Source organism: Drosophila rhopaloa, unplaced genomic scaffold, assembly GCF_018152115.1.
Source record: "Drosophila rhopaloa isolate 14029-0021.01 unplaced genomic scaffold, ASM1815211v1 contig_4, whole genome shotgun sequence".
Lineage (NCBI taxonomy): Eukaryota > Metazoa > Arthropoda > Insecta > Diptera > Drosophilidae > Drosophila > Drosophila rhopaloa.
In genome coordinates, this window is record NW_025335134.1 from 1,757,884 (window position 1) to 1,783,124 (window position 25,241).

Here is a 25,241-nt window from a genome sequence, read left to right on the forward strand (position 1 = left end):
ATTTGATTTATAAAGCAATTTACCGGTCTGTCGTTTGTTTTAATGGTGTATGTCAGGGACTCTTCACTGTGAATAGTGGCCGCGTCAGAGTGACCACTATCTTCTAGCGCGTTTAAATTTTAGTGGGAAAGGGCATCCGCCATTTGATTCTGTTTGACAGGGGTATAAACGAACGTGGCATTGTGCTTGTCGACAAACGCTTTCCAGCGTATAATTTTGTCGTTTGTGTTTTTTGGGGATTCAAAATTCTTTAGCCCATATGATAGTTTCTTAAATTCTTTAGCTATACTATGGCTATCTGTAGTTGGGTGAAAGGGTTTACCAAAATCGGGATACATGAGGGTTTTTTAATTCGGACGTTGATGCGCTTTGATCAGCGCAAGCAAGTGGCCCTTACGGCACCAAGCAGTGCTAGTAAGGCGCGAAGCCCAGTGGGCGTAAAAAACGAGATCGCGAGAAGTGAAAAAGGACAATATAGAAGCGGACAGACTAAGTTAGAAATACGTACGAGACTAATACTAATACTAATTTTGTGCTAAGTAAGATAAAATTAATGCTTTTAGGCTTGGCAAAGAGTCGGTAGTAGAAATAATATGGTATACGATATTATAGTCGATACACAGTACTCTAAACAGTTCATGCATATCATAGTTAGATCTACAAATATTTATAGTAAGAGGAACATGGTTTCTGGTAATTCTATTAGGCACGGAGAAGTTTATGTGACCCAGTAAGTCGGGACTCTCCACATCCCCGTGAATAAGTTTATAAATAAAAGTTGTGCCAAGCATCGTTCTACGGTTTAATAAGGATGGTAGATTAATTAGGATAAGTCTACTAGAGTAGGATGGTGAAATAAGACTTGCATTCCAGTTAAGGCCCCGTGGAGCAAATAATAAAAAGTTCTTTGGCACAGACTCTATTCGGTCTATATGTACATCATGCTGAGGACTCCAAACTGCTGAACAGTACTCCAGGATTGGACGGACTAGTGAAATGAACAGAGTCTTTGTAACATAGGGATCATCGAATTCCTTTGACAACCTTTTAATAAATCCAAGTACTCCCCTGGCTGTATTCACCATAGAAGTAATATGGTCACAAAACTTAAGTTTTGGGTCAAGAAGGACGCCAAGGTCATCAACATACGTGATTCCAGACAACGCACAGCCACCCAGCGTATACGTTTCATATTGTGGGTTCACCCTAAAAAATGTCATTATTTTACACTTAGCACTATTTAAATCCAAAAGATTTTCACAACACCATGTTTGAAAAGCATTTAGGTCAGATTGTAAGTCTGAACTGCTAGAAATTTCGTTATATTGCAGGCATAACTTAACGTCATCTGCGTACATAAAGACACGCGACCTTGTCAAGATTAGAGGGAGATCGTTTATAAATAAAGTGAAAAGAAGTGGAGCAAGGTGGCTTCCTTGTGGGACGCCTGAAGTAACTTGGATCAAATTAGAGATCGAGTTTTTAAAGAGGACTCGTTGAGTCCTACCACTTAGATAACTTAAGATCCATGTTAGAAGATCACATGAAAACCCTAATAAGTCTAGCTTTAATAAAAGAAGCGAGTGATTTACTGAATCAAACGCTTTACTAATATCAGTGTAAACTACGTCAGTCTGCATGTTCTATCTGAAGCCATTTATTACAAAAGACGTTAGCTTCAAGAGGTTTGTAGTCGTAGATCTTCGCCTTATAAATCCAAATTGATATGGAGATAAAATTGATCTACAAAGATGTTGCAAGTGGGGTGTAATAACGTTTTCGAAAAGCTTTGGGATGGCGGATAATTTGGATATACCTCTGTAATTACTTGTATTCGATTTATTTCCTTTCTTATGAAAGGGAATAACAAAAGACTCCTGCTAAATAAGTTGGAAGACAAGGTATACAATTTGTACAGAGGTCTACACAGAGTTTCAGCACAGCATTTAAGCACGCAGCCTGGAACACCGTCCGGACCAGGTTAGTAAACTGGTTTAACTTTATGGAAATCCAAAATACGCTTAACCTCGGACAAAAAATTTTTTTTGATTTGAAATAGAAGAAACTAGTTTTTTGGGATAGAAGAGGATGTGGAGGGCGCTAGGGATTGTTCTTTAATGGAATTTTTCGTTTCCCCTGAACTATTCTTTTTTCTCTAAGCCTCGTACAAGGAACACAAGGAATAACAATCTTAAATGATGATACTTTCCTTGCATAAGAAAATTTAAATAAGCCGTAATATTCAGTGATGAGAGGTCTGGGGCAATCCGTGAAACAAATACATGTTTTAGCTGGGGCACCCGAACACAAGTAACCGTTTTTGGTATAACACATGCAACCCTTTTTGGTACTACAGAATTTGTATCTGTACTACCAGTATCGGCCGGACGTTAAGTCCACATGACAACACGACTTTATTTTGATCGGGCAGAGCGGAAGTACTACCTAGCGACGCCACATCGGTTCCAACAACTTCGGGTACCGAATCACTTTTTGCTCCCGATCTTAGTACCATTTGAGTGGGGCCTAAGATTGGCAGCTGAGCTGGAATCGAATCGCGGGCAGCAGGTTGCACGGCACCTGCCATAGAATGCCCACCGACCGCGACTTTTTTGCGCTTTGGGGAATCGGGCTCAGCTAGCATGCGACTAGTGAGCTGCGATTCAAGCGCCACGAGCAGGTCCGTATTTTTACGGCAGTTCCGGATTAATTCTGTAACACTGCTTTTTGTGAGCCGCCTAATAGATATTGCCTGGTTCTCATATACGATGCATTCATCGCAGTAGTAGATAAATTCTATCACATGTATGTAAGGAACAGATCAGTTGCTACAGGTTGGCAGCCCTAAAGAAGAGAAGTGGCAGTAGAAGAGAAGCAGCAAAAGTGAGCAGACGCCAGTTTTCCTGAATTAAGTCCGGAATATACAAAAAATAAGTCGAAAAAGTCGTTATATGTCGCGGAGAATTTAAGTTGTATCAATTTTGTCAAATCATATTTAACCAATATAAAATATTAACAATAAATCTTCATTACATTTGGTGGCTCAACCAAACTTAAAAATTGCGAAAAATTGTGGTGTTGCCAAATTTCAATCATGAGAATAGGAAAAAAAGAAGCAATACCAGTGGAGCAGTGGTTCACAAACTTTGAAAAAAAAAGCTACATATGAATTGAGTGAGAAGCAGAGATATGTGCAACACGAGGAAAAATGACGAAAATGACAAAACTTTTCCTCGAATCAGTTTTGGTCAGCACTTATGATCAGTTGAAAAGTGTTCTAACGGCGGAATTTAAACGCGTTCTTCGGAGCGCCGATATTCATGCAAAGTTGGCCGAGTGAAAAGGAAAAAAGTGACGAGAACTTTCATGAATATGTACTCAACATGAAGAAGATCGCAGTAATAGGACAAGTAGATGAGCAAGCTGTGATCGGATATATAGTGGACGGATTGGACATTAAAAATGAATATAAGTTGTGAAGAATCACATTTTTTTTTTTTTAAATATAATTTTTATGATTTTGTCGGATCTAAGTTAAAGCAATAGGTTAAGAGACATTAAATATGAAGTTGATAATTTAAATTAGCCCTAAGGAATATAATTGTTAGATCTAAGCACTAACCATACAACATATAGACCATTTCATACAACGAATTTGGTCACAAAATTTTTCAATCGGGAGGCCCCAGTGCTGGAATCAGCAGGCCCCGGACACTTCGTGTGCCTTCGGGTTTTTTTCGCTCTCGTTCTTATTCTTATTTTGACGGTCGCGCTCGAGTTCGGTCGTTCAGTCGCAGAGACGCGCATATTGAAGAAGGTTGGCCTGCGCTTGAATTGGGCTTTGTATGTATGCGTGTTCATGCATTCTCATACAGGGGTGCATGTGTGCGATCATTTCATTTCGATGCAGCAAGAATATTTTGTCTTTTGCTACCCTAACAATATGGGCGTATTCACTATTGGGTTAATGATAAAAATAAGAATATTATATGTTACAGTATATTTTTTAATATTTAAGCATATATTTCATCTTGGTTTACAAATTCATATCAGTGGTAGCAGAAGAATGTTTTGCATATATGTATGTATTCCAAATAATATAAATCAATTTAATGAGATAGGAACAGGGCACATCGCAGTCGGTGTCTGCGCTTAGTGGTTCAGAAATCTTCAAACCAAATCAGCTTTGGTTGTTGTTCTGCGAGCGGATGGTGCCTGCATACCCTACCGACGATTAAATTTTAGGGGTGGCGACAGAAACAAGAACGGCTGTTTTTTGTTTACATTTTATTTATTTGTTTACATTTTATTATTTTACGGATTTTGTTTTGTTTACATTTTTTTAGGACACGTGTTTTGAATGATATGTTTAATGAGTTTTTGCTTGTTATACCCGTTACTCGTAGAGTAAAAGGGTATATTGTATTCGTGCAAAAGTATGTAACAGCTAGAAGGAAGCGTTTCCGACCCTATAAAGTATATATATTCTTGATCAGGGTCACTAGCCGAGTCGATATAGCCATGTCCGTCTGTCCGTCTGTCTGTCCGTCTGTCTGTCCGTCTGTCTGTCCGTCTGTCTGTCCGTCTGTCTGTCCGTCTGTCTGTCTGTCTGTCCGTATGAACGCAGAGATCTCGGAAACTATAAAAGCTAGAAGATTGGCATTTTGCATGCAAATTCTAGGAGTTCCTACGCAGCGCAAGTTTGTTTCAAAAAGGTGCCACGCCCCCTTTTACGCCCACAATCGCTTATATACGATTTTAAAAATTTAAATATTTCGGAAAAGTAAAAATGCAGTTTTATTGTGTTTATCAATACCTATCGAAAAAAAATTTTCAAATCGGACCATTCGTTAAAAAGTTATGCGTGATCAAAGTTTCTATCTCCATCTCCCTCGCACTCCCTTTACCTGAGTAACGGGTATCTGATAGTCACCCGACTATAGCGTTCTCTCTTGTTTTTTTTTTGATTCGCAGTGTAATTTTGTTTAATGTTGTTATTTAATGATCTAGTTGTATATATTTTTATGTTTGCTTATTCTTGAAAGTCGCCGCTCGAATTAGTTACCGATAAATATACATATGTACATATAATAATTTTATAGTTTTAATCTTGGAAAATAACAAATTGTTTATCCACTATAAAGTACAGACAACAAAAAAATTTGAAGTGATTTTCTTAAATTTATATTACTATTTTAAATCAAGAAGTAAACTTTTAATGATTTTTAATAAAAAAAAATTATAAAATTAATTATCATTAAATATAACATTCAAAACAAGTGTCCTAAAAAACGTTCTTGTTTCTGTACCCACCCCTAAAATTCAATCGTCGGTAGGCTATGCAGGCACCATACGCTCGCAGAACAACAACCAAAGCTGATTTGGTTTGAAGTTTTCTGAACCACTAAGCGCAGACACCGACTGCGATGTGCCCTGTTCCTATCTCAGTAGATTGATTTCTATTAATTGGAATACATACATATATGCAAAATATTTTTTTGCTACCACTGATTTGAATTTGTAAACCAAGATGAAATATATGCTGAAATATTAAAAATATACTATAACATATAATATTCTTATTTTTATCATTAACCCAATAGTGAATACGCCCATATTGTTAGGGTACCAAGTCTGAAAAGTAGCAAAAGACAAAATATTCTTGCTGCATCGAAATGAAATGATCGCACACATGCACCCCTGTATGAGAATGCATGAACACGCATACATACAAAGCCCAATTCAAGCGCAGGCCAACCTTCTTCAAAATGCGCGTCTCTGCGACTGAACGACCGAACTCGAGCGCGAGCGTCAAAATAAGAATTAGAACGAGAGCGAAAAAAACCCGAAGGCATACGAAGTGTCCGGGGCCTGCTGATTCCAGCACTGGGGCCTCCCGATTGAAAAATTTTGTGACCAAATTCGTTGTATGAAATGACCAGTCTATATGTTGTATGGTTAGTGATCTAAGTTTAAGCAGTATGTTAAGAAAACATTAATGATGAATAAATTTGAATTAGCCCTAAGTGGCCGCCAAAACTATCGAATAAGCTAGCAGAATAGTTAAGTTTCCCCGCCGAATTCAGTACACAAACCACGATCCCGCCACAGAAATTACCAAAAGGAAGCCACCACGTCGAAATCCCACAGAAGAGGTTTTCTAGAAAAGACAGCAACGGCCACACTGTGATCAGAGACTTGAAGCGGGAACGACGCGCGTAAGGTAAAATTGTGGCGCACGAGAAGATTGGAACCCAAGAAAACGCAAGTCCTCGAGGTACGTGGCGAAGGAGAAAAGAGAACGCAGAACCAAAACACCAGGACACTGGCTTTGGCAAGCAGGGTGAGCATAATGAGTGCGACAGGTGCATGTCCAGGCCGGTCCACAGCGTTTTGTACACGACTCGGTGACCCGAGTAAAAATTACCAAAGAAAACATAGTGATACCCGCCCCTCAACTGTCTCAAAAATAACAAATTTTATCTGATGAGGATCCTGGGCGGACTGAGACGCCGACCCCAGCTAAAAGCATCCTTACAGATTGGCGCCCGAGCAGGGACTCGTTGAGGAAAATTCCTAAAGAACCACTAGATCATTTTGTTCTTCACCATTTGGGTGTTGGAAAATTTTGTCAAGGGGTCAATGGGAAGCTGTAAAATTTGTAAGAACGGCAGAGAAGTAAATATATATTAATGAATACACTGAGAGAAATTTTATTGAAAAAAAAATATAACATTCGTGTCGAAGATAGCCCCAACTAACCTCTGAGATCGCACGCTCGTAATATACCCATAGTATGAAGGGACCCACGTGCGTTAGGCCGACCCGAACAAAGCCGACGAGGGCAACGTGATCGCTCCGCCATCGGGTATTTAACAGCGAGACTCATCGTCATAAAGTCAGTCGGTCGTGAGAACTCAAGCAGGCAACATCGTTCAAAACGAACAAGATTTTATCGTCGTCAAGTGTACAAATCGAACGAGTAGTGTACAAACCCCGTCAATTAAAATCGCGAACCACGTGCACCGCGCAGATAAATCCCAATTAATTTGACATTCGGTGCAAAGATTCTGAACAATAATCAGCGTCTTAGACCGTGACCATCGAAACAATTTCAAAAGAATTCGTAGTACCCCCGAGAACCTAAACCAAGAACGTATCGTCGAAAACAGGAACTCGAGACCTTGAGCGCCGCGTTCAGGTTAAATAGCAGTGGAACTGTCGAAGAGTTGCGCCAAATACTCGCCAAGTTTTCGAGGTGGGAAGATCTGTCACCGGAAACACAGACACAGTTGGCAAAAATGGAAACGGTGTACGGGAACGCCGTTACTCCTGACCAAAAATCGCCCCTTTCTGTCGTGGTCGACCATCCGAACGAAAAAGAACCTGGCGGCTGTAGGAGCAACTCTCTCCAGTTACCACGGACCACTTCTGCCCCTAATTTAACCACGCTACTATAGACCGACGAACGTCGTGGGGCACAGGCGCGACCTGAGGTCACTTCCTGCGCCACATTGGTGGACAAAATGGCCCGATGGGGGCTTACTTTTGACGGGTCCGGCGACCCACTACGATTCATGGAACATATCGAAGAAAGGGCAGCCACGTATCAAGTCGACCTACGGACGCTACCCCAAGCGATGCCGGTGCTACTAGCCGGAAGGGCGGAGAGCTGGTTTCGTACGAGTAGACTGTGGGCGTGTGCACTCGAACTGGGAAGGGACAACAGGGAGAAGTACCGAAATACAACATGGGACCATCATGCCGGAATCGGAGGCTCCGATCAACGTGCATAACGCCTGCAGGAACTGCGGGGAAAACGAAAACCCAAAATTTTATTCTGCTGGGACTGTGGCAGACGTGGCCTTCGCACCGGAGATCGGGAAACGGCTACGGGCCTCGAGCAGGCAGGGATCGCCCGAGGAACCCGAGAGATTCCCCAAACCAGTAAGTCAAGCATTAAAGTTAGAGCAGGGCCGGATCCAGGCCCAGGTCCGCATCAAAGGGAAACCGTTTAAGGCCACCCTGGACACGGGAGCCACACAGAGCTTCATTAGAGAACAACGAGCAGCGGAGATCGGTCGTGGAAGAGATTGGCGAGAGATTCGCACCCGGATCCGATTGGCCGATGGATCCCACCGTGACCTTACGAGGGGCCTGGTAGTAACCATCCACCTGGGTCTCCAACAAGTAAAGTTATTCTTGCTAGTGATGCCCACGGTACTAGATGATCTCCTGCTAGGAATCGATTTCCTTTGCGGCATCAAGGCCACCATTAGCTGCGGGGGAGAATTATTGCAACTGGACTCGAGGGCTGAACTAACCAGCGATCGGCGAGGCAACGAGGAACCATGGAAATTCCAGCGAGGGACAACGCACCAAACGAGGAGTGCGTGGTTGCCCCTTCTGGAATCTTGCGAGGCAACGAGGAAACCATAGAAATTCCAGCGAGGGACAACGCACCAAACGACGAGTGCGTGGCTGCCCCTTCTGGAATCTTGCGAGGCAACGAGGAAACCATTGAAATTCCAGCGAGGGACAACGCACCAAACGAGGAGTGCGTGGTTGCCCCTTCCGGAATCCTGCGAGGCAACGAGGAAACCATGGAAATTCCAGCGAGGGATAACGCACCGAACGAGGAGTGCGTGGTTGCTCCTTCTGGAATCTTGCGAGGCAACGAGGAAACCATGGAAATTCCAGCGAGGGACAACGCACCGAACGAGGAGTGCGTGGCTGCCCCTTCTGGAATCTTGCGAGGCAACGAGGAAACCAGGGAAATTCCAGCGAGGGACAACGCACCGGACGACGAGTGCGTGGCTGCCCCTTCTGGAATATCCAGGAGCAACGAGAACACAACGGAGACCCCCGCAGTAAACCCTAGACGACCGAATCGCACTAGACGGACCCGAAACCGCCACGAGAACGCGAGAGCAAGGGAGGCCCAACCTAGTTGGATTTCGGCTTTGCCCAGAGGAAACCAGACGGCTCAGCAGCGTAACCCTTTCCGGCAAGGTCCGGGACCCTCTCTATCGACTAGAAGAGTTCGATTTCGGGATCCAGTCGTGGAACGCGTATTCGAATCTAGGCCCGACCAATCGTCGTCGATAGACTTCCGATGCGAGGAAAGTCTGGCCATCATCGACACCAACCCGAGCTTGACAACGGCGCCGGAAGCCATGGATCCGAGGGTGAGTGCTTTTCTACAGTCCGAGCTAGACAAGTTCGACCATCTGAAGGGTAAATCTAATATCGCGGAACATCACATCATTCTGAGGGATGGTAAGCCCATCAAACAGCGATATTACGCGAAAAATCCAGCGATGCAAGCAGTTATCAATAAACAGGTGGACGAGATATTACGTGATGGACGGATCGAACCATCAAAGAGCCCCCATAACGCGCCCATAGTGCTGGTCGGCAAGAAGACAGGTGATATCCGTATGTGCGTGGACTATCGGCAGTTGAATGCGCGATCCGTACCCGATGCGTACCCACTTCCCAGAATCCACCACATTCTGGAACGTTTACGAAACGCTCGGTGTATCTCAACGCTCGATCTTAAGAGTGGATACTGGCAAATCCCGGTCGCACCCGCCAGTCGGGAATACACCGCCTTTACCGTGCCGGGACGAGGCCTCTTTCATTGGAAGGTGATGCCATTCCGGTTACATTCGGCCCCCGCGACGTTCCAAAGAGCCCTCGATAGTGTCATTGGTCCGGAGTTAGAACCTTCGGCATTCGTGTACTTAGACGACATTATCGTCATCAGTACGACCCTCGACGAACATATCGAAAACCTGCGCGAAGTCTTTAGGCGACTTAGGCAAGCCAATACCATGCTACTGGTATTTTTGGACGCATTCACTAAGTGGGTTGAGTTAGTCCCACTTCGGAAAGCGACCACACCCCATCTAGAGCGATCATTTCGAGACAGAATTCTTAGCCGCTTTGGAGTTCCCCGTACATTCGTATGTGACAACGGGACCCAGTTCACAAGTCAGTCTTTTAAAACATTCTGTAAAAGTCTTGGAATAAAACTTCAACACACGGCTCCCTACACGCCCCAACCAAACCCAACAGAGGGGGCAAACAGGACCATAAAAACAATGCTGGCCCTGTACTTGGATGGAGCCGAACATAACACTTGGGATGAACTGCTCCCCGAACTTTCGTTGGCCATAAACTGGAGTATTTCGGATACAACAGGTTTCAGCCCCGCCTTCATCATGCAAAGAAGGGAACCAAGACTTCCCAAAACCCTATTCGATCAAGCCACCACCCGGAGAAAAGGGTTGTCAAGGACAACAGCGAGCGAGCATCGAACGAACAGAGACGACAATAAAATCTCCGACGCCGGGAATGGCGACCCGCCGTGGGATCACTAGTACTCCTCCGCCGTCACGTGGTATCCATGACCTCAGAGGGATTCAACGCAAAACTTGCGGCCAAATATGACGGACCATACACTGTGCACAAGTTTCTGTTTCCTAATCTCTTACAATTACAGGTACCTGGGAGTCGCCGGCGACGTACAGCCGGCCTAAGTGACATAAAGGAATATCATCACGACGACACCGACGACGACGAGCCACCTGATGTCATCGAGGAAGCCACGTCTTGAGTAATGGGGCCACTTGCTGGTAGTCGCGACTACCCAACGTCCCTCCCTGCCAGGGGGACTCAGTGACAGGCCACCAAAATATTCCACCACCGACGTTTATTATTACTATTAAATACTTAGAAAACATTGTTAAGATAATGCATACAAATGAGTTACGTAGGAAGGAGTTAGGTTTAGTATAGACAATCGCACTCATAGGGACAACGAGTATGTAAGATATACTAAGTTTCCTTCCCCACAGCTCCATGAGTTCCAGGGATCCGAGACGCCCAGTGGCGGGCGCAGTGGCCGACGCCGACGACAACTACGACGTCATCGCCAATCATATGGACGAGACTCTACAGCATAAAATGAGAGACCTCCTGACTGACCCGCTGTGGGAACCCGGTGAACTCATGCAAGAGGCTGAGGCCACCGGTCTTTCCATCGACGACGTGCTCGACCTCTGCGCACCAATAGGAGAGCACTTATCAGCGCCAGCGACATGGACGTAAAACCAGACAACCGATTCGGGAACTACCGCAACCCGACCCCGACAAGTCCAAGCGACGTCGTGCTGTCCATCATTGGCGAATTGTCTCACGACACCCTGCTGGCCACTACTGGCGAGTTGCCCAGCGCCGCTGTGCTGGCGACTACTAGAGAGATGTCCAGCGTCGCCGTGTGGCCCACTCCCGTCGAAATGCCTACCCTACCTCCGCGGTATGAAGCCATTCGCTTCGGACCCCAAAGACACCCGAACGCCCAGCGGTAACCCCAACACAGTGCAACATCATGCGGCCGCTAAGAGGAGACGTCGACGCGATGGAGCCAGGGCAAGGGTTCAACGGCAACGCCTTGAAGCTGTCTACCAGCCATGGCAAGAAGTCGCTTGCGGAGCCGTGCGCGAGATCGAATGCTTAGTGGCCGGAATAAGGCCCAGTCATCGTCACCGAGCCGTCCAGTCAAGGAGCAACTCGTCCACGGACAGTTCACCTGAGCCGAGGCCTGGACCGACCAGACCACCCATAAGCACGGTCGAGCACCAGGAACCATCCATGGTAGTGTCCCCGTACCAGTGGCGGGTCGAGACCTCCAGACGAGAGATCCCGACCATGCTCCGAACCCAGATTGAACGGGAATTAGCGCAACCACGGATGAGGGACATACGACATCGCAATAATTAGAGCCACCAGTGTTACCTCCGATTATGCCGTCTGCGAGTAATCCGGGCATTTTCGTAGAGGTTTTTCTCAGCAGGGTTAGCTGCGACAGTGCCGTCTGTGAGTATTTCGGGCCTGTTCGCAATAATTAGAGCCACCAGTGTTACCTCCGATTATGCCATCTGCGAGTATTCCGGGCATTTTCGTAGAGGTTTTCTCAGCAGGATTAGCTGCGACAATGCCGTCTGCGAATATTCCGGGCCTGTTCGCAATAATTAGAGCCACCAGTGTTACCTCCGATTATGCCGTCTGCGAGTATTTCGGGCATTTTCGTAGAGGTTTTCTCAGCAGGATTAGCTGCGACAGTGCCGTCTGCGAGTATTCCGGGCTTGTTCGCAATAATTAGGGCCGCCAGTGTTACCTCCGATTATGCCGTCTGCGAGTATTTCGGGCATTTTCGTAGAGGTTTTTCTTAGCAGGGTTAGCTACGACAGTGCCGTCTGCGAGTATTCCGGGCCTGTTCGCAATAGTTTGTGCCACTAGTGTTAGCTACAATTACGCTGCCTATATCTCCCCAGACATTTTCATAGAGTTTTCACTGTATTGTCAACCGCTATGTGGCCGCCGGTGCTTGTCCAGGCCGGTCCACAGAGTTTTGTACACGACTCGGTGACCCGAGTAAAATTTACCAAAGAAAACATAGTGATACCCGCCATTCAACTGTCTCAAAGATAACAAATTTTATCTGATGACATAACAAATTTTGATCTGATCCTGGGCGGACTGAGACGCCGACCCCAGCTAAAAGCATCCGTACAAAGTTCAATATGTACGATTGTCGATCGTATCAAGAATTGAAAGCAAAATGTACGTGTATGAACGCAAATCTGGAAGTGAGAGAGAGGAACGACACTACAATAAAGGTCTAAAAATTGTGTACGGTAAGAAAAAAAATCTCGTTGCTTTAATTGCGGTTCAACCGAACACATGAGAAAAGATTGCAACCCAAATACAAAATGCTTTAAATGTGATGGTGTCGCACATACAAACTGTCCACAGGCCGTAAGGGAAGTGAACATTATCAAGAATATACAGCGCTGCAAAAAACGCTCAACGGTCTAAGAGTTTCCGGACTCGTTGCTAGTGGTTCCGATGTATCACTCGTTTGTCTGTCGGTGTTCAATAGACTGAAAAATGTGAATCTCCAAAACTCCAACTCTGTGCTTCGAGGTCTTGGAAATTGCAGAGTGGAACCTCTGGGCGCATTTATGGCGACTGTATATGTCGATGGAAAGCAGACCAGCTGTTCCTGCGTGTTCGCAATAATTAGAGCCACCAGTGTTACCTCCGATTATGCCGTCTGCGAGTATTCCGGGCATTTTCGTAGAGGTTTTCTCAGCAGGATTAGCTGCGACAATGCGGTCTGCGAGTATTCCGGGCTTGTTCGCAATAATTAGGCCCGCCAGTGTTACCTCCGATTATGCCGTCTGCGAGTATTTCGGGCATTTTCGTAGAGGTTTTGTTTTTTTTTTTTTAGGATCGGCAGAGAGTCAAGATTTGAGATTATAGGAAAAAGTCTATTATAGTCAGCACATAATACTCTGAAAGATTTACAATTATTTAAAATTAGGGGAATATAGTTTCTAGTTAATCTACTAGGCACAGAAAAGTTTAGCCGACTTATTAAGTTGGGCAGTCAATATCACACAATATCACACAATTAAGATTTGCATCCCAGTTTAGACACCGTAAAGCAAAAAGAAGAACGTTTTTTTGTACTGATTCAATACGACCAATATGTATTCCGTATTGCGGACTCCAGACTGGAGACCCATACTCCAGAATCGGACGGACTAACGAAATAAATAAAGTTTTAGTTAAATAAGGATCATCGAATTCTTTTGACCACCTTTTAATAAATCCAAGCACTCCTCTGGCTTTATTAACCATGGACGAAATGTGGTTTGAAAATTTTAGTTTAGGGTCCAAGAGAACGCCAAGATCGTTTACAAGAGTTATTCTATCCAAAGAGCTGCCACTTGATGTGTAAGTCGCGTATATCGGATTGACCCGATAAAAAGTCATCAGCTTGCACTTGTATGCGTTTAAATTTAGTAAATTATCTCGGCACGAGTTTTGAAAGTTATCTAGATCGGATTGCAAGTCTAAATGGCAGGAAATGTCCTTATACTGCAGGCACAACTTAACCTCATCTGCGCACATAAGTACGCGATAATGACTTATAAAAAGTAAAAAGTAACGGACCCAGATGGCTCCCTTGTGGGACACCGGAGGTAACACGGAGAATTTCAGAAATTGAATTTTTATAAAGGACCCTTTGTGATCTTTCATTCAGATAACTTGAAATCCATTTAAGCAGATCAACTGGAAAACCTAACACGTCAAGTTTTTGAATAAGAAGTAAGTGATTTACAGAGTCAAATGCTTTACTAAAGTCAGTGTAAATGACGTCTGTTTGAAAATTACTATTGAAGCCTTATATCACAAATGTAGTAAACTCTCGAAGGTTTGTGATTGTGGATCTACGTTTAATAAATCCGTGTTGTCACGGATAAATGATTGATCTGCAAAGGTGCTTCAAATGAGGAGTAATAATTTTTTCAAAAAGCTTAGGAATAGTTGACAACTTAGAAATACCTCTGTAGTTACTGGCTTCTAACTTGTTACCTTTTTTGAAAAGAGGAATAACAAATGATTCCTTCCAAATATTTGGGAATTGGGAGGTTTCTAGAGATAAAGTAAACAACTTGTGAAGAGGTTTGCACAGGGCCTTAGCGCAATACCTAAGCACGCACCCAGGAATACCATCGGGCCCTGGCGAATAAACAGGCTAAATACGAAGAAGATCCAAAAGAAGAGAGCTTTCTGTTAAAGCGGGACATTAGGGTGATATGGATCTTCAGGTTGCGTGAGTGGTGCTACTCTGGACAGAAACACACCTTCAGGATTTGATACAAAACACAAATCAAGTCGGCAACCTAATGAATTTTGAACATGGTTTACTTGAGATAGAGATAAGTCAACCAGGCAGTCAATAAAATCATGCTGTGCTATAGATAGTAAGACATTCGATCCATCCTCCGTGGACCAGGTAACTCCAGGTATATTAAAATCACCTAGAACTACCAACTGATCCCTATCGGAAAGCTTATTTGCAACGGACTTAATAACGGAAAGGTGATTTAAATAATCAGGAAGTTCAGACAACGGCGGAATATATGAGCAAGTTATGTATATAGAGCTACCAGGAAGCGATAACTTTACACAAATAAATTCAATGGTAATGAATTCCTCAAAAAATAACTCCTCTGACGGGAGGTTTGAATCAACTACAATTAAGACTCCACCTCCCCGTCTAGGGGGACGGTCATACCTGTATATTGTGTACTTACCTGGAAAAATTTCGGAACAAAAGATCTCCGGCTTTAACCAAGTTTCTGTAAACACAATAAAATGAGATGCAAAGGAAAGGCTATCGGAATACAATTTAGTGAGCTTGCTACGCAAACCTCTTGCATTCTGATAGGAAAGAAGGAGGTTAGAAGTTAGTTTTTTGAAATTGGTACGGTGGTTTGGCCTCGACTAGGAAGTTTTACTCCCACGGGGCCCTTCTTCTTTATCTTAGCCTCGAACTCTTTTACAACCATATTATCCGGCTAAAAGTCTCGTTAGGGACAGTTATCTTGAAAGATGAAATGTCTATAGCATAAGAAAACTTAAACTTTTCCACCTTTACACTATTACAATCGGCTTTAGTTTTGTCTTGCATATAAGACAATACATCAGAAGATGTTTGATCAGGGTAAAGCCGAGAAACAAAAATTTGTTTCTTTAGTGGAACCACTGAAAGGGATTTTGGTATAGCAGACATTGTTTCTGCAAAACCAACTTGAGCCGGTTGTCCGGACTCAGTAGTCCCTTGTGGTAGTGATGCTACATTCTGAGAGATAGGTGGATCCACTAATTGTGAAACCACTACGGGCAAATCGGAATTCTTAGAAGTCCCTGGTTGCATGCATTCTGTTACGGATTGTTCGGATACCGAATCTTTTTTAGCTGCTGATCTTAGCAACATTTGAGGGTTTGCTGAAATCAGCTGCTGATCCGCCGGAATGCTCTGTTGTTCTTTTGATTTCGGTTGCGGGGTGTTCCTTTTTTGCTCCTTACCAGCAGCAGCCTTTTTGCGCTTAGGGGACTCTTCTGATAGCTTACGACCATTAAACTGCGAGTCCAGCGCAGAGAGGAGATCATCAGCTCAGCGAAAACTATCTCTAGCAACTCCGAAACAGCTAATCAGCCCCATCAGGCCGCCTTTAGTTTGGCGCATGAACGATTTCATCTCGTTCGCAACCTCGACACAAGCGTCACAACAAAACTGCAAATTGGGCCCCTTTGAAAGGTCATCACTTGTCCGGCCAGTTAAACCGGCGCACTTGGTGTGCACCATATTTTCACACAGCCAGCAAGTCATATTAGACTGGTCAGCCCTGATTACAAGGCTGCATTTTTTGCAGAAGCAGAATAAATTTTTATTATTCATTTTATTTATTGGGACCACTGTACCAAGAAAGCGAATTGAAATTTATAAGCGAGCAGTTATATGTACCGCAAGAGCGCAGAAACTGCACGCTTAGAACTTTCAAAGCAAGGGGAGCAAGGGAGCGGGAGCGTAAATTAGTTAAACTGCATACACAAAAGAGAAACGGCGGGGATATAAGAAAAGAAAACACAGATAAGAATTACGAAAACTGAAACCATTTATTAGTATTATTACAAGTGCACTCGCGAAGCGAACGGAGTTTAAATTTATTTTTGAATAATCTGAAGAAATTTAAAATTGTTTTGATAAAACCCACCGATGGGAATAAACGAAACAAAATACAAAATTCGAAGCGCAGAAAAAAACGCGACCGTTCACTTTGAAAGTCAAAGACGATTGATTCACCGCTTTTATCACAAAAGAGGGATTATTTAAATTTTGCAGCGCCTTATGGTTTCTGCAATTCTGCGGCCGTATTCAACCGCTTCGATAACAACATTTTCCAAGATTTTATCACTGGTGATGTCATGCCGATGTATGTCGACGACATCATTATATATGCGCAAACCTACGACGAATGCATTACCAAGCTGAAGGCGGTGCTACACAAAGCTGACAAGTACGATTTGAAAATCAAGTGAGAGAAGTGTCACTTTCTTCAGAGCAAGATACATTTCTTGGGACACACAGTTCAGAGCGATCAAATTTGGCTCGGCCAAGAGAAGACACAAGCAGTTAAGAGTTTCGCTTACCCAAAGAACATTAAGGGCGTACAATCGTTCTTGAGACTCACAGGGTTCTTCAGAAAATTTATTAAAGTATATGCCCATATCGCTCGACCTTTGACGGAGCTGTTAAAGAAAGGCGCTGTGTTCAAGTTTGAGACTCGTGGAAAAACAATAATGAATCAGCTCAAAAACATTTTATCTACAGAGCCAGTCTTACGTTTGTACAGAGCTTCACACAGATGCTTCAAAAGATGGATTTGGGGCTGTGCTCATACAGCGTATTGAGGTGGAATTTCATCCAGTCGAATATTGGAGCAAAAAGACTTCAGAAGCAGATGAAAAACGCCACAAGTACTTACTGGAGGTAAAAGCCGCATATCTCGCTGTTAATAAATTTCGTCACTACCTCCTGGGAATGCCATTTAAACTGGTCACCGATTGTGCTGCATTTACGATGACAGTCAAGAAAAAAGATGTACCCCGTGAAGTGGCGCAATGGATACTGCATCTACAGGACTTTAATTTTCAAGTCGAACATCGCTCAGCAGATAGAATGAAACACGTTGACGGACTCAGCCGCTATCCTCAGGATGTTTACACGATCACTTCGGAAATTTCCGCTCGCATCAAGGTCGCCCAGCAGAAGGATGAATTCATCAGCACGGTTTTGAAAATTCTAAAATCTCGTCCCCATAAAGACGTCAAACTTAAGGGAGGTGTTTTGTTTAAGCACGTTGGCGAGAACGATCTGTTGGTAGTGCCATCAAGGTCGCCCAGCAGAAGGATGAATTCATCAGCACGGTTTTGGAAATTCTAAAATCTCGTCCCTATAAAGACTTCAAACTTAAGGGAGGTTTTTTGTTTAAGCACGCTGACGGGAATGACCTGTTGGTAGTGCCAAAAACGTTGGAACATAAAATTATTTCCGAGGCGCATAATATGGGACAATTCCCAATGCAAAAAACGTTGCACTCGCTGCGACAACAATTTTGGATCTCACATATGGAGAACAAGGTCGCTTAAGTTATAATATTTTGCATTAAATGCATTATATGCAACAAAAAATTGGGAAAGCAGGAAGGTCAGCTTTATTGCATAGAAAAAGGGGACTGTCCACTACACACACTGCACATAGATCACTTGGGACCTAGGAATGCAACGAGCCAGCAGTACAAATATATTTTCGCAGTAGTTGATGCTTCTAGCAAGACTACAAACAGCGATGAAGTTCTCAAAAACCTTAAGGGTTGGTCAGCTGTTTTTGGATACCCATGCCGCATCGTCAGCGACAGAGGAGTAGCCTTCACATCCAATGTTTTCATGGACTTCGCAAGGGAAAATGGAATTGATCATGTCTGGACAACTACTGGTGTACCTCGAGGCAACGGACAAATAGAACAATCATATCCAAGTTGTCGGCTGAAGATACCTCCAAATGGTATAAATTGGTTCCGCAGGTATAGAGAGCAATAAACTCCCACGTCAATTGTTCGACAAAAAATGCGGAGTAAGACCAACGATAATCTTATTGCCTTGCTAGAACAAGAGTTGCTGGACGAATTCGATACAAAGAGGGCCAAAGAACGCGAGGAGGCCAAAATCGAGATTCAAAAAGCACACGCGAATTATAAAAGGAATTACGACAAAATCCGAAAAAAAGAAAGCATCTACAAAGAAGGCGATTTAGTTGCAATAAAACGCACCCAGTTTGTTGCCGGGAAGAAGCTTGCGAGTACCTATCTTGGACCGTATGTAGTATCCAATTTTAAGAGAAATGGACGTTATGATGTCAAAAAAACTGCTCCAATTGAGGGGCCAAACTCTACATCAACTAGCTCTGCCATCATGAAGATGTGGAAATATGTCAACTGGAACGAGGATAATATGTCGTCTGGGACAGACTCGAGTGGCCAGGATGACCGAATGTAAGAAACAGATCAGTTGCTAGACGCAAGTTGTCCTGAACTAAGTCCGGAATATACACAAAATAAGTCGAAAAAGTCGTTATATGTCACGGAGAATTTAAGTTGTATCAATTTTGTCAAATCATATTTAACCAATATAAAATATAAACAATAAATCTTCATTACATGTATGGCAGGGAATACTTTGCTGTCCAGCCGAGATAACTTTCTTGCAATTTTTTAATGAACAGAAAGCGCTGACCACGGACCACTGTGCACTATAGCGGACAACACAAATTGGAACCAAACAGAATAAACTTATTTCATGGCGACCGTGACAGGACCACAAGGAGCAGCGAATCGGGAAGATTAATAATACAATGAGGATACAAGGAGGATATACACAAAAAACACGTCTGAGTGAGTAGAGTGTGCGTGATGGTACGTGGAGGTCAGAAGAATAAAATTAATAAAAGAATAGCCCGCATAAAGTGGCTGCTATTTGCTCAATCAACACCGCCCGCGTGGACGACGGCGCAAAAACTTTATAATGAGCTTGAATTTTTAAAGGAACCCTCCAAAATAGAGTACCACAAGGCACAACTCACTCAGCAACCCAAATACAAATAATAAATGAAAAACTAATAACGAAACCAAATATTCCCAAGCCACTGCCGAAACGACCACAAGTCTGCCCGACCGACTGCCCCGGACCTCTCAACTCTGCGGCATGCAATTCCGCATGCATGAAGCCGAAGACCAGTGCGAAGACCAGCACCGGTACCGCCTGAGCCCATAGGCCCACCGCCACCTGCGCCTTCGAAGGAGCGTCAGCGTAGCCAAACCGGCGACGACCAGTTGACGTAGAAGGAAGAAAGAGAAATCAACCAATCTGGAAGCAAACATTTTTTTCTACCCATGCACTGCGTTGCATAATTTTTTTGATTGCACTACGATGCATATTTTTTTTTCAATAATATAATATTTTGTAAAATTGAGCGGAACCTTTTCTGCCCGATTAGATGTGTAGCCCGTAAAGCTATGCAAAAAACTAGGTAGGAAGTTTGTTAATTTAAATGCGCAGTAATGCGATACGTAAATTTTCAATAGAAGATCATAATAATTTTAATAAAACACTTTATACACATAAAATAAAAGTATATGCAAAACCCACCAAAATGACTTTGGACATAAAAACAGTGGATTCCACTGCCAATGTCATCAACAAGGTAGAATCTAGCAACATCAATCTATATTGGGTACATATACTCTTGATAATCATTGTTGTTATCATGTGCGTCACTCTCTTTTACAAAATTTACAAGCTGCATATTAATTGCATGAAAAAAAGGTATATGAGCCGGGGAAATGACCTGGATAAAATATAAGCAGCAAAATAAATAAATAAAAAAAAATAAAATAAAATAAAATAAAAACAGCACAAACAACAGTGATTACACATAAATATATTTCATAAATGTTAACACCTAAAATATAAGAAAATGGAATACAATAAAAATGAATAAATAAAAATAAAAAATATATATTAAATAAAAATGGCTACACTAAAGGCAATTAGAGACACGTATGATAGGGACATTCACTTTAAAGAAAGAATTCTGCAATTAGTTTCAGCAACTTCAGTGAGCATTTATGGTTTAGAAAATTTATATATTGAAACATTTAGTTTAGATACTTCTCCATTAATACATTGCACAAGCACCCAAAAGGGAATTGTATTATCCACTATTCCAGGCGTACAAGTTAGATCGGTAGTAGACGAGCACCCAATACTAGGTAGAGCAATAGTAATGACAATAATCGAAAGCGCTCAAGAACTTTTTAATGAGAGAGCAAGGAGAGCGACAGAGCGGGAGCGAAACACAGATTAACTTTGATGTTAGGCACCACGAAATGAGATAGAAACGAAAAGAGAGAGAGAGCAGGATTAATAACCGATTAACTCCGGTATAAGACGTCTCAGAGAGATATTAACGTTGAAGTGCGTGCCGTTCCAACAGTGCCCAACGACGAAGAGAAAGATTGAAAAGGGAGGCAAAAGAAAACATAATATAACAACAAACCAGCACCGAATTAAATGATAAAAACTGTTTATTTTCCAATCACAAGTTAATCACGATGCACTCGAAAAGCGAACGGAAAGTTGTTAGAAACGTTAAAAAAGATTTAAATAAACCCCTGTGGTTTCAATAAGAAAAAATGAAAATTCGGAGCGCAAAACAAAAACACGACTGTTCACTGTGAAGAGCGAATTTAATTATCTATGTAGACGTAACAAAATTTCCCTTAAAACGTCATCAATAGCCCTTTGAAAGATACTAGGGGCGTTTTTTAGCACAAAAGGTAGTCTGCAGAATTCGTACTTTACATTGTTTACTAAAAAAAGCCGTTTTCTTTCTATCTATTTCCGCCAGCTCTATCTGGTGGAGTCCCGATTTTAAGTCCAACCTTGTAAAGTATTGAGCTTTTCATAAATTCGACAGTATTACCGATATGTTAGGAATGGGGTACTTATCATCTTCGGTTTTTTTATTTAGTTTCTTAAACTCAATAACCAGCCTCTTTTTTGTGGCCATCTTTGTCAACACCCTTTTTGTATACAACCCAGATGGGATTATTGTAGGGTGATTTTGACGGTCGAATAATGACATCAGCAAGAAGTTTTTTAACCTCCGTGTTGACAAAATCCGATACCTCTTGAGGGTAGGTAGGTTCTTCATCCGTTGGGATTGTAGCAACCGTGTTTATGTTATACGGCAGTGACTCGGTGGGGTACGCAAATCCGCTTGATCATAATTTAATCATCTTTTGAAAAGAATTTTTAATAACCATCGGTACGTTTTTATCGTCAATTTTTACAAAATTTACATCCTTAAAGGGCCTATATGCCGCTTTCATATTCTTTAATGTTTAATGATTTTAGCATTGACCTCCTTTAAGAAATCCTGACCCACAATCCCATTAAATTCCTTTAGACAATTTAACATGTTTTTTTTTTTATTAAAAAGATGAATAAAGCATTTTAGTTTTACGAATGTTCTGTAGTATGCGCATATATTGAATATCTACTGTAAACACACTGTAACACTTTGTTGCAGTGCATTCATAAAGGCCCGGTCAAAAACCCAAGTGGCCGAACACGAGTCGATCGGCGCGCTCACAGAAAGTGCAAGTGTCAGCATTCTGTTACACGCGCCGGCCGAACTCAAGTGCATGCGTATACCCTCGCGCTCCAGCTTAAGAGAGCATAATTTAATACATATAATATATAGGTACATAGCCGTCTCTCTGCCGCCGCCTGCGAGCAGCGCAGCTACGAGACTTAAACTTAATTAGACTTAAAGAATATTGTAAAAGAACAGAGACATTTTGATCGTTGGAGCGGCACCTTTGCTGCTCCTACTAAATAAAAAACACAAATTGGAACCAAACAGAATGCAATTCCGCATGCATGAAGCCGAAGACCAGTGCGAAGACCAGCACCGGTACCGCCTGAGCCCATAGGCCCAGGACAGCAGCAGCAGATATCAAGCGTGGGAGGCACGACCGCCACCTGCGCCTTCGAAGGAGCGTCAGCGTAGCCAAACCGGCGACGACCAGTTGACGTAGAAGGAAGAAAGAGAAATCAACCAATCTGGAACCAAAAATTTTTTTCTACCCATGCACTGCATTGCATAATTTTTTTGATTGCACTACGATGCATATTTTTTTTTCAATAATATAATATTTTGTAAAATTGAGCGGAACCTTTTCTGCCCGATTAGATGTGTAGCCCGTAAAGCTATGCAAAAAACTAGGTAGGAAGTTTGTTAATTTAAATGCGCAGTAATGCGATAAGTAAATTTTCAATAGAAGATCATAATAATTTTAATAAAACACTTTATACACATAAAATAAAAGTATATGCAAAACCCACCAAAATGACTTTGAACATAAAAACAGTGGATTCCACTGCCAATGTCATCAACAAGGTAGAATCTAGCAACATCAATCTATATTGGGTACATATACTCTTGATAATCATTGTTGTTATCATGTGCGTCACTCTCTTTTACAAAATTTACAAGCTGCATATTAATTGTATGAAAAAAAGGTATATGAGCCGGGGAAATGACCTGGATAAAATATAAGCAGCAAAATAAATAAATAAAAAAAAAAAAAAAAAAAAAAACAGCACAAACAACAGTGATTACACATAAATATATTTCATAAATGTTAACACCTAAAATATAAGAAAATGGAATACAATAAAAATGAATAAATAAAAATAAAAAATATATATTAAATAAAAATGGCTACACTAAAGGCAATTAGAGACACGTATGATAGGGACATTCACTTTAAAGAAAGAATTCTGCAATTAGTTTCAGCAACTTCAGTGAGCATTTATGGTTTAGAAAATTTATATATTGAAACATTTAGTTTAGATACTTCTCCATTAATACATTGCACAAGCACCCAAAAGGGAATTGTATTATCCACTATTCCAGGCGTACAAGTTAGATCGGTAGTAGACGAGCACCCAATACTAGGTAGAGCAATAGTAATGACAGTTTTCAAGAAATAATTCATATCCATAATATAATGGAATGGAATTATAGACGAATGAACAAGCTAATAAATAAAAAAAAAAAAAAAAAAATATAAAAATATTTCAATATATTCTTCTTACAAAGTATGGCTAAACTAAAGGCATGGAATGGAACAAATTGTACATGGAATTTAATTAAATTTTCTTTTAAAATTAAACGACAAAGCTCGAAGCACGAAGACCTAGTTGTAACACTTGTTAAATAGTATCAACAAACACAAACTAAAATGGCCGATAAACCAAAACGCCCACTCTCCGCCTACATGCTGTGGCTCAACAGTACCCGCGAGTCGATCAAACGGGAGAATCCCGGCATTAAAGTCACTGAGGTGGCCAAGCGCGGTGGTGAATTATGGAGGGCAATGAAGGGCAAGTCGGAGTGGGAGGCCAAGGCTGCCAAGGCCAAGAACGATTACGATCGGGCTGTCAAGGAGTTCGAGGCCAACGGCGGCGGTGGCGGTGCTGCCAACGGTGGAGCCAACAAGCGCGCGAAACCAGCGAAAAAACCATCCAAGAAGAGCAAGAAGGATGAGTCCGACGAGGACGATGATGATGAGAGCGAGTAGACTGCTCACCCAACCTCTATTATCCATCACCAAGTCACACACAACCAGCCAGATCCCACAATACAAAAACACTGGTGGCAACACCACATTCAGCATCAACATCCACAATCCCCCTTAATAGCAAAGAAAGCCCAATCTGTCATCTCATCAACAACATCAACAAACAAGATCTGTTGAGGTTGCAACTAAAATTATACACACGAGAGAACAAAAATACGCGAAAATAAGCAAATCTGTATTTATACATATGAATTTAAGTTTATAGTAGTCGTTTCTTTTATAATACCCATAAACAAAGAGGACAGCCAACAGGAAAGGAGAAAAAGGAAAGAGAAGAAGGATGTACGTTGAGGTGTTTATTTTTTTCGATTCTGAGACGTTTCGCTAAGATAAGCGATGTGTTTGAGAAATTGGAGAGAAAATATATCTTGCATATAAAATTTGTAAAGTAAACGATAACATAATTCCATTAAAAATAAAAAAGATACAAAAATTGCTAGTTGTTCTCTCGGTAGTTGGATGAAATCGATTCGATAATGATCAACCCCAGTTCTAAACTGACACGTATGAGGCTCGAACTAGAAGAATACGACTTTACAGTCGAATATTTAAAGGGAAAAAATAATTATGTAGCTGATGCGTTATCAAGGATAACCATCAAAGATCTACAAAATATAACTGGAAATATATTGAAAGTCACTACTAGATATCAAAGCAGACAAAAATTCCGCGCGGAAAATCAAGAACAAGTATTGCCTACGCGATCTCTAAATAAAGCTTCCAAGCCCAACGTATACGACGTCATAAACAATGATGAAGTACGTAAAGTAGTGACCTTGCAGATAAAAAATACGTTATGTTTATTTAAACAAGGCAGAAAAATTACTGCAAGATATGATGTTAGCGATTTATATACTAATGGAGTTATTGACTTAGATCAATTTTTCCAAAGGCTTGAAATGCAAGCCGGTATACATAAAATCAGCCAACTCAAAGTGGCACCGTGGGAAAATATCTTTGAACATACTTCAATAGATAATTTCAAATTAATGGGCAATAAAATCTTGAAAACATTAAGAGTAGCGCTACTCAACCCGGTGACCCAAA

At 42.1% G+C, this 25,241-nt stretch overlaps 1 protein-coding gene across 1 annotated transcript; it reads left to right on the plus strand.

Annotated features, from left to right (window-relative positions):
- Positions 1-23,733: 23,733 nt before the first annotated feature.
- LOC108049835 (high mobility group protein D-like) lies at positions 23,734-24,659 on the plus strand. The gene has a single exon (XM_017131169.2). The coding sequence runs from the start codon at positions 23,796-23,798 to the stop codon at positions 24,132-24,134; it is 339 nt and encodes a 112-aa protein (XP_016986658.1). The 5' UTR covers positions 23,734-23,795; the 3' UTR covers positions 24,135-24,659.
- Positions 24,660-25,241: the final 582 nt, after the last annotated feature.